The 10,327-nt window shown below is 35.7% G+C and overlaps 2 protein-coding genes across 3 annotated transcripts; both read left to right on the top strand.

Annotated features, from left to right (window-relative positions):
• LOC109821988 (deoxyhypusine synthase-like) lies at nucleotides 1–1,304 on the top strand. 2 transcript variants are annotated; one of them, XM_020388143.1, is made up of 3 exons: nucleotides 1–372; nucleotides 459–626; nucleotides 718–1,304. In XM_020388143.1, the coding sequence occupies exons 1-3, from the start codon at nucleotides 169–171 to the stop codon at nucleotides 727–729; spliced, it is 384 nt and encodes a 127-aa protein (XP_020243732.1). In that variant the 5' UTR covers nucleotides 1–168; the 3' UTR covers nucleotides 730–1,304. The 2 variants fall into 2 exon arrangements, with proteins under 2 accessions (XP_020243732.1, XP_020243731.1); XM_020388142.1 differs by having other exon boundaries at nucleotides 459–1,304.
• Nucleotides 4,101–5,355, top strand: LOC109821989 (deoxyhypusine synthase-like). The gene is made up of 2 exons (XM_020388144.1): nucleotides 4,101–4,423; nucleotides 4,510–5,355. The coding sequence occupies exons 1-2, from the start codon at nucleotides 4,220–4,222 to the stop codon at nucleotides 4,711–4,713; spliced, it is 408 nt and encodes a 135-aa protein (XP_020243733.1). The 5' UTR covers nucleotides 4,101–4,219; the 3' UTR covers nucleotides 4,714–5,355.

Here is a 10,327-nt window from a genome sequence, read left to right as displayed (position 1 = left end):
CCCCTAAAAGTGAAATTGATGAGGTGAACAACAACTTTCTAAGTTGTGTCATAAATACACAACTTTACCAACAACAACCAAACAGCCCCTTAACCCGAGCGAGCTCCCACTTGCTATTTAAAAGCCCCCCGCGGTCTCCCAAACCCCCAAACCCCGAATTTCTCAACAATGGAAGACGGGAACAAAACCCTAGATGCCGTTCGCTCTGTGCTCTTCAAAGAATCCGAAACCCTAGAAGGCAAGAACTTCCCCAGAATCAACGGCTACGATTTCAACAAGGGAGTGGATCTCGCGGGCCTCATCTTCTCCATGGCCTCCACCGGGTTCCAAGCCTCCAATCTCGGCGACGCCATCCAAGTCGTAAATCAAATGGTAAGAAAAAACAACAATTGAATTTTTTTTCGGTGAATTGATATTAAAGTTCCTCTTTTTTGTTTTTTGGCTCCAATGTGGTGAAGTTAGATTGGAGGCTGTCTCATGAAGAACCAGCTGAAGATTGCAGTGAGGAGGAGAGGGATCCAAGCTACAGAGAGTCTATAAAATGCAAGATATTTTTGGGGTTTACATCGATTCTGATATCTTCTGGGGTTAGGGAGATCATTCGGTTTCTCGTTGAGCATCGGATGGTGAGTGGACTTACTCTATGGGTTTTTATGTTTTGATTTTTGTTGCCCACAGATTGTTTGAAATAATCTAAGTTATTTGAGTTTTGAATAGAGTGCCAGTTGAAGGTTAAAGATCTGGATGTTGAAGCTTAATGCTGAGTGTGATATGGTCAGATGACAGTGCAAGTTGTAACTAGTTTGTGATGTGTAGTTTGAAAAGTCTTTAGCTGTCTGTAGATTTCTCATATAACAGAAAAGTTTGATTTTAAGAGTAAGGGGTTGTGAACTATCTCCGGCACTTGAAAATACGAACACAAAATCCATTGACAGACAGAAATATATACAAGTTTTTTGAAAAATGACCAAACTCATCATCAAAGAACAACCAAAAACATCATTCCAACTATCCTTGTTCTTGGAGTGGTTTTTCTGTGTGGTAAAACAAACCAATTCCTTGAGTATCCTTGTCTAAGACGATCATATTTAACTAGAAGCGACATGTTTTTTGTGAACCTTCTCCTTAACCTGAATAGAGGTTCATAGTGAATCTAGTGCAGATGAGGATGTTGAGCCTAAGTTCCTATAGTGCAATTTTCACTTTAACTGAATATAGAGACATGGACTTGTGAGGTCAAATCAAAAAAATGTGTAAGAAGCTTAGTTAATTCTAAGATGTAGATCCGTGAAATACCACACACTTTTGCCTGTATTCTTCTTGTGAGTTTGTAAGTTGTGGAAAAAGGTGCGAATCCCAATGTCAGCTTTCATCACTTTCAATTGTTGTTTGTAGTTGTGAAAATAGTGTAAAGTGATTTCATATGCTGATGTGGCTTGTAAAGTGATTTCATGAAAAAAGAAGGAACATGATTTTAGGAGAAAGCTAACATTGAAGTTAGGAAAAATAATAAAAATAATTCTAACCAATATGATCATTTGAGTAGGGACCACTTTTACACTTTCCAAACAAACAATTAAAGTTTCATTTTGCAAACCAAAACAAGTGTTTTATGATTCCAATGGATAAAAAACAAACAAAGAAAAGTATAAGGGGCTGTTTGGTTGTATGTTTTTACCATGTAAAAGGATGTAAAGTGTAAAAAGAGTGTCCCAATGTTAGCTTTCATCACTTTCAATGTTTGTTTGTAGTTGTGAAAATAGTGTAAAGTGATTTCATATGCTGATGTGGCTTGTAAAGTGATTTCTGAAAAAAAAGACATGATTTTAGAGAAAGCCAACATTGAAGTTAGGAAAAAATAATAAAAAATAATTCCACCAATATGATCATTTTAGTAGGGACACTTTTTACACTTTCAAACAACAATTAAAGTTTCATTTTGCAAACCAAACAAGTGTTTTATGATTCCAATGGAATAAAAAACAAACAAAGAAAAGTATAAAAGTGAAATTGATGAGGTGGCAACAACTTTCCAAGTTGTGTCATAAATACACAACTTTACAATAACAACCAAACAGCCCCTAAAAGTGAAATTGATTAGTGAACAACAACTTTCTAAGTTGTGTCATAATACACAACTTTACCAACAAAAACAAACAGCCCCTTAACCGAGCGAGCTCCCACTTGCTATTTAAAAGCCCCCGCGTCTCCCAAACCCCCAACCCCGATTTTCTCAACAATGGAAGACGGAACAAAACCCTAGATGCCGTTCGCTCTGTGCTCTTCAAAGAATCCGAAACCCTAGAAGGCAAGAACTTCCCCAGAATCAACGGCTACGATTTCAACAAGGGAGTGGATCTCGCGGGCCTCATCTTCTCCATGGCCTCCACCGGGTTCCAAGCCTCCAATCTCGCGACGCCATCCAAGTCGTAAATCAAATGGTAAGAAAAAACAACAATTGAATTTTTTTTCGGTGAATTGATATTAAAGTTCCTCTTTTTTTGTTTTTGGCTCCAATGTGGGAAGTTAGATGTGAGGCTGTCTCATGAAGAACCAGCTGAAGATTGCAGTGAGGAGGAGAGGATCCAAGCTACAGAGAGTCATAAAATGCAAGATATTTTGGGGTTTACATCGATTCTGATATCTTCTGGGGTTAGGGAGATCATTCGGTTTCTCGTTGAGCATCGGATGGTGAGTGGACTTATTCTAGGGTTTTTATTTTTTGATTTTTTGTCCCACAGATTGTTTGAAATAATCTAAGTTATTTGAGTTTTGAATAGAGTGCCAGTTGAAGGTTAAAGATCTGGATGTTGAAGCTTAATGCTGAGTGTGATATGGTCAGATGACAGTGCAAGTTGTAACTAGTTTGTGATGTGTAGTTTGAAAAGTCTTTAGCTGTCTGTAGATTTCTCATAATACAGAAAAGTTTGATTTTAAGAGTAAGGGTTGTGAACTATCTCCGGCACTTGAAAATACGAACACAAAATCCATTGACAGACAGAAATATATACAAGTTTTTTGAAAAATGACCAAACTCATCATCAAAGAACAACCAAAAACATCATTCCAACTATCCTTGTTCTTGAGTGGTTTTTTGTGTGGTAAAACAAACCAATTCCTTGAGTATCCTTGTCTAAGACGATCATATTTAACTAGAAGCGACATGTTTTTTGTGAACCTTCTCCTTAACCTGAATAGAGGTTCATAGTGAATCTAGTGCAGATGAGGATGTTGAGCTAAGTTCCTATAGTGCAATTTTCACTTTAACTGAATATAGAGACATGGACTTGTGAGGTCAAATCAAAAAAATGTAAAGAAGCTTAGTTAATTCTAAGATGTAGATCCGTGAAATACCACACACTTTTGCCTGTATTCTTCTTGTGAGTTTGTAGTTGTGAAAAAAGTGGATCCCAATGTCAGCTTTCATCACTTTCAATTGTTTGTTTGTAGTTGTGAAAATAGTGTAAAGTGATTTTTATGCTGATGTGGCTTGTAAAGTGATTTCATGAAAAAAAGACTGATTTTAGGAGAAAGCTAACATTGAAGTTAGGAAAAAATAATAAAAAATAATTCTAACCAATATGATCATTTGAGTAGGGACCACTTTTTACACTTTCCAAACAAACAATTAAAGTTTCATTTTGCAAACAAACAAGTGTTTTATGATTCCAATGGAATAAAAAACAAACAAAAGAAAAGTATAAGGGCTGTTTGGTTGTATGTTTTTACCATGTAAAAGGATGTAAAGTGTAAAAAAGTGGGTCCCAATGTTAGCTTTCATCACTTTCAATTGTTTGTTTGTAGTTGTGAAATAGTGTAAAGTGATTTCTATGCTGATGTGGCTTGTAAAGTGATTTCATGAAAAAAAGACATGATTTTAGGAGAAAGCCAACATTGAAGTTAGGAAAAAATAATAAAAAATAATTCCAACCAATATGATCATTTTAGTAGGGAGCACTTTTTACACTTTCCAAACAAACAATTAAAGTTTCATTTTGCAAACCAAACAAGTGTTTTATGATTCCAATGGAATAAAAAACAAACAAAGAAAAGTATAAAAGTGAAATTGATGAGGTGGACAACAACTTTCCAAGTTGTGTCATAAATACACAACTTTACCAACAACAACCAAACAGCCCCTTAACCCGAGCGAGCTCCCACTTGCTATTTAAAAGCCCCCCGCGGTCTCCCAAACCCCCAAACCCCGAATTTCTCAACAATGGAAGACGGGAACAAAACCCTAGATGCCGTTCGCTCTGTGCTCTTCAAAGAATCCGAAACCCTAGAAGGCAAGAACTTCCCCAGAATCAACGGCTACGATTTCAACAAGGGAGTGGATCTCGCGGGCCTCATCTTCTCCATGGCCTCCACCGGGTTCCAAGCCTCCAATCTCGGCGACGCCATCCAAGTCGTAAATCAAATGGTAAGAAAAAACAACAATTGAATTTTTTTTCGGTGAATTGATATTAAAGTTCCTCTTTTTTGTTTTTTGGCTCCAATGTGGTGAAGTTAGATTGGAGGCTGTCTCATGAAGAACCAGCTGAAGATTGCAGTGAGGAGGAGAGGGATCCAAGCTACAGAGAGTCTATAAAATGCAAGATATTTTTGGGGTTTACATCGATTCTGATATCTTCTGGGGTTAGGGAGATCATTCGGTTTCTCGTTGAGCATCGGATGGTGAGTGGACTTACTCTATGGGTTTTTATGTTTTGATTTTTGTTGCCCACAGATTGTTTGAAATAATCTAAGTTATTTGAGTTTTGAATAGAGTGCCAGTTGAAGGTTAAAGATCTGGATGTTGAAGCTTAATGCTGAGTGTGATATGGTCAGATGACAGTGCAAGTTGTAACTAGTTTGTGATGTGTAGTTTGAAAAGTCTTTAGCTGTCTGTAGATTTCTCATATAACAGAAAAGTTTGATTTTAAGAGTAAGGGGTTGTGAACTATCTCCGGCACTTGAAAATACGAACACAAAATCCATTGACAGACAGAAATATATACAAGTTTTTTGAAAAATGACCAAACTCATCATCAAAGAACAACCAAAAACATCATTCCAACTATCCTTGTTCTTGGAGTGGTTTTTCTGTGTGGTAAAACAAACCAATTCCTTGAGTATCCTTGTCTAAGACGATCATATTTAACTAGAAGCGACATGTTTTTTGTGAACCTTCTCCTTAACCTGAATAGAGGTTCATAGTGAATCTAGTGCAGATGAGGATGTTGAGCCTAAGTTCCTATAGTGCAATTTTCACTTTAACTGAATATAGAGACATGGACTTGTGAGGTCAAATCAAAAAAATGTGTAAGAAGCTTAGTTAATTCTAAGATGTAGATCCGTGAAATACCACACACTTTTGCCTGTATTCTTCTTGTGAGTACCCCCCCCCCCCCCCCCACCACCACCAAAAAAAGAAAGAAAAAAACAACCTCTGGTTGTAGGCAGTTCATATGCAGGTCATATTTGCATCCTTTTAACCCCCTCCCTCCCCGCGTCTCCGCCATCCAAAGAACAAAATCCTGTTGGAAATGTATCCTAAAACTGAAATTTACTTTTTAACTGCGTCTATATCTGTATGACTTTTTGTTGCATGTATTGGTTATACTTGATATTATGTTACTATGATATCTCTCTGATCTCTCGCATATGATTCATTAGTCACGGGCATACATAACACAGAAATCACGCTCGGAAAAGGGTGAACAATTAGCTAGACCTATAGACAGGCACTTTAGTAAAGATGATTGTAATATAGAGCAAATTGACCACATTAAGATTACCCTACGGCAGAGTCCGTAAAACAAAAACTTCTTAGCAGCAATTGGACAAGTAGTGTAATGTTGGGGTGAACCAAGAAGAGTTTGGGTAGAGTCAGATCAAAGTGTTGCCAGATAAGCATCCAGCAGTAAGAGAAGTTATGGACCATATAGACCATCCCTATTGGTGTAGGAACAGGAAGGGACAGCGCCATTTGGTAAGAAAAAATCCACAAGCCTTTGGGGTTTTCCCGCGGTTGGAAAAAGATGGAGAAGGATAAAAAATATAGTGATAGTCTACACATTTTTCTGCCATACAAATCATGACTTCAGGATATCAGCCGCAATTTTGGAAAAATAAAAAGGTGGCGGCCCCAATTAAATGCACCGAAAGAAGAGCTGCATCGAAAGAAGAAAGAAAAAATATTATAAAATTAGGAATAATATTTTTTAGCTGCCTATAAATAAGCCCAAAACTCTTCAGAAAAACACATCCCAACAACGAATTCCAATCTCCACATATAAAAGAGTGAGAGAAAAAAAATTAGATAGAGTTTCTCGTTATAAAGAGAGATTTTAACTCCTAAATTTTTTCATAGTGAATTCTTTTATCTTGCCCATGGTTTTTACCCCAAATCCTTTAGGGGGTTTTCCATGTAAAATCTATGTGTTCACTTTATTACTTTTGCACTACTATTCACTACGATCCTGCTCTAGTGGGCCCCGTTTTTTTCTACAAGTAGTATCAGAGTCTGGCTTAGGGTGTATGTATCTACTAATCGTATGCTCTGTGGTTGCCACCAAAGGTGGATCCTCCACATCAAAAAATAAACTAGATTATCATTTACCTTTTGAAGGCAACATATACTATTCACGAGTACAATAACGTTCACAAGTACGTTACTATTTATGAGTACAGTTACTGTTCATAAATACGACTACTGTTCATGTGAAAATAGTAGAAATTCTCGTTCATGATAGAAGCAATAGCGGCGAAGTTCGAGATTGAGAAATTTAACAGGAGTAATTTCTCACTGTGGAAATTAAAGATGAAGGCTATCTTGAAAAAAGATAATTATCTAGCAGCCATCAATGCAAGACCGAACGACATCACAGATGATAAAAAGTAAAATAAAATGGACGAGAATGCTATTGTAAATCTCCATCTGGTATTAGCAGACGGAGTGCTGCCAAGTATAGAAGAAGAGAATATAACAAAGGAGATTTGTGATACTCTAATAAAGCTATATGAGGCCAAATCACTGCACAACAAAATCTTCTTAAAAAAGGACTTTACATTCTGAGAATGACAGAATCTATGACCGATCACATTAACACATTAAGTACACTGTTCTCCCAACTCAGAACGTTAGGGCATACAATCGGTGTGAATGATCGTGCATAACTTCTACTTCAGAGTCTACGTGACTCGTATGATGAATCCATTATCAATATAACAAATAAGGTCCTTACGAACATTCTAGTTTTCGACAACGTTGCAGCCGCTGTTCTGGAGGTAGGAAATCAACGCAAAAATAAGGAAGACAAACAGATAAGTTCGCAACAAGCGGAAGCCTTATCGGTGATGAGAGGAAGATCAACAGAACGTGACTCCAATAGGAGTCATGTCCATGGCATATCAAAATTAAGAAGTAAGAAGAATATCAATTGCTACAACTGTGACAAAAGAGGTCATGTGAAATCGACGTGTTGGCATAATAAGAAGAGTGGTGATAAAAAGTTTTCAGAGCCATCAACATCTCGATGATGCGTTGTCAGCACATCAGACAATGATGAAATTTTATACAGTGGAGTAATCACTATTGATGAAGATAAAAAGAGGTTTGCTGATGTTTGACTTCTAGATTTAGCAGCCTCCTGACACATGACCTCCCGGAGAGAATAATTTTATAAATATGAACTTATCTCATAGGGATCTATATTTATGGGCAATGGTCATGCCTTAAAAATTTTTATTATTGGTACTGTCAAAATCAAAATGTTTGTTAGTACAATACGCACCATTCAAGATGTACGACATGTGAAAGGCTTGAAGAAGAATCAATTGTCTTTAGGATAATTTGATGAGCTCGGATGCAAGACCCATATAGAAAATAAGATCATAAAAATTGTTAGAGGGGCACTTATTACAATAAAAGGAGAAAAGATAGCTGTAAATCTATATATGCTCAAGGGAGAAACCCTGTAAGAAGCAGATTCATGTATGACATCAACTAGCCATGGAGAAAAACAAACTATGACGTGACATCGTAAACTAGGCCACATATCAGAACTAGGCTTGAAGATTCTCTCCGATCAGAAGCTGCTTTCGGAGCTCAAATCGGTAGCTCTTCCCTTTTGTAAGCATTGTGTTACAAGTAAGCAGCATTGGCTAAAGTTTAACACATCGAGTTCTAGAATCAAGGTTATTCTGGAACTGGTTCATTCTGATTTATAGCAAGCACTAGTTACATCCATGGGAGGAGCAAAGTACTTTGTGTCCTTTATTGATGATTATTCTATGAAATATTGGGTGTACCATATCAAGAAGAAGGTAGATGTGTTCTTCGTCTTTAAAGCCTACAAAGCATGAGTTGAGCTTGAATCTGAAAGAAGATCAAGCGTTTGAGGTCAGATGATAAAGGAGAATACACAAACAATAAATTTCTTGCATTCTGCAAGCAGGAAGGCATCAAAAGATAATTCAGTACTGCATACACTCCTCAGCAAAATAAAGTAGCATAGCAGAAGAATAGAATTATGTTGAAAAGAACAAGAGCAATGTTGGCAACTATAAATCTGGATAAAGTTTTTTGGACGGAAGCAGTAAAAACTACTTGTTATGTGGTGAATCGATATTCATCAACTGCAATACAGTTAAAGACGCTAATGGAGATATAGACTGGTAAGCCAGCTGAATATTCCAATTTTCATATATTTGGAAGTCCAGTGTACGTAATGTACACTACCTAAGAAATTATAAAGTTGGATTCAAAATCCAGAAAATACATATTCTTGAGGTATGTTGATTGAGTAAAGGGATATCACTTGTGGTATTCCACTACCCGCAAGGTTATCATTAGCGAAGATGCTATATTTGTCGAGAACCAACTATAAAGTGAAGAGCAAGATAACTGTTCAAGGAAGAAATTAGAGACTATAGTTGTTCAGGTAAAAAATAATCCAAATTCTTCTGAAGTAATATCAGGGCATGATGTACAAGAATCAGTCGAGTCCGAGGCCCTAGAAGTTCGAAAGTCAACTCGTGAGAGGAGACCACCGACTTAGCACTTGGAGTATAGTACGGAGAGTAATGTTGCATAATGTCTTCTAACAGAGGATGAAGAGCCATCAACTTTTTATAAAGCTATAAACAACACAGATGCATATTTGTGGATGATAGTAATGCAGGAAGAAATTGAAGCTTTCCATAAGAATAAGACTTGGATATTTGTGTCATTACCATAAGGAAGAAAGACTATTAGAAATAAATGGGTCTATAAGATCAAGCGAAATAACGACGATCAAGTGGAGCGATATCGTGCTAGATTGGTGATAAAGGATATGCTCAGAAAGAAGGTATTAACTTTAATTAAATATTTTATCCTGTAGTTCGACTTACAACAATTCGAGTAGTTCTTACTATGTGTGCTATATTTGACTTACATCTAGAGCAGTTAGATGTTAAACCAGCTTTTGTTAATGGAGAATTTGAAGAAAAAATTTATATGCTCCAACTAGAAGGTTTAAAAAAAAAAAGAGAAAGAGAACTTGGTTTGTAACAGACTTAATTCAGACCTTTGTGCATATTTCAAGAGGTTTGGTGAAAATAACTTGGCGTGTTATATTTTGAAATATAATTATATATTTATAATATATATATATATACTATATATCTATATATACACACACCACACACACATCACACACACATCACACACACACACAGCATATACATATAACATATGCATATGCTATTGCATACGCATACGGCATACGCTACGCATACGCATACGCATATAATACTGTATATATATACATATCTATATATATATCATAACTATATATGTATATATATATATATATTTATATGTATATTTATATACTATATTGTATATGTATATACATATATATTGTCATAATTATATTATATGTATATCGTGTGTTTATATATACTATATATTATATATCATTATATATTTATTAGATATGTATTACATACATACATACATACATACATAATATCAATGACATGATATATATAGTTATCACACACACACACAGCACACTATCACACACACACACACATATATTTATATATGTATTAATACATATATACATATCGTATCTATCTATATATATGTATGTACTGTATGTTATAGTTTATGTATTATACTATATATATATATATATATATATATATATATATATATATATATTATATGTTGACAACATGTTGAATGCAGGTCCCAACAAAGATCGTATCAAAGAATTAAAGGCACAATTGGTTAGGAAATTTAAAATGAAGGATTTAGGATCTGCAAACAAGATTCTAGGAATGCTAATTTACT

This window comes from Asparagus officinalis, chromosome 8 (genome assembly GCF_001876935.1).
Source record: "Asparagus officinalis chromosome 8, Aspof.V1, whole genome shotgun sequence".
NCBI classification, from domain to species: domain Eukaryota; kingdom Viridiplantae; phylum Streptophyta; class Magnoliopsida; order Asparagales; family Asparagaceae; genus Asparagus; species Asparagus officinalis.
Note: the sequence above shows the minus strand (reverse complement) of the source record. Positions and strands in the feature narration are given on the sequence as shown.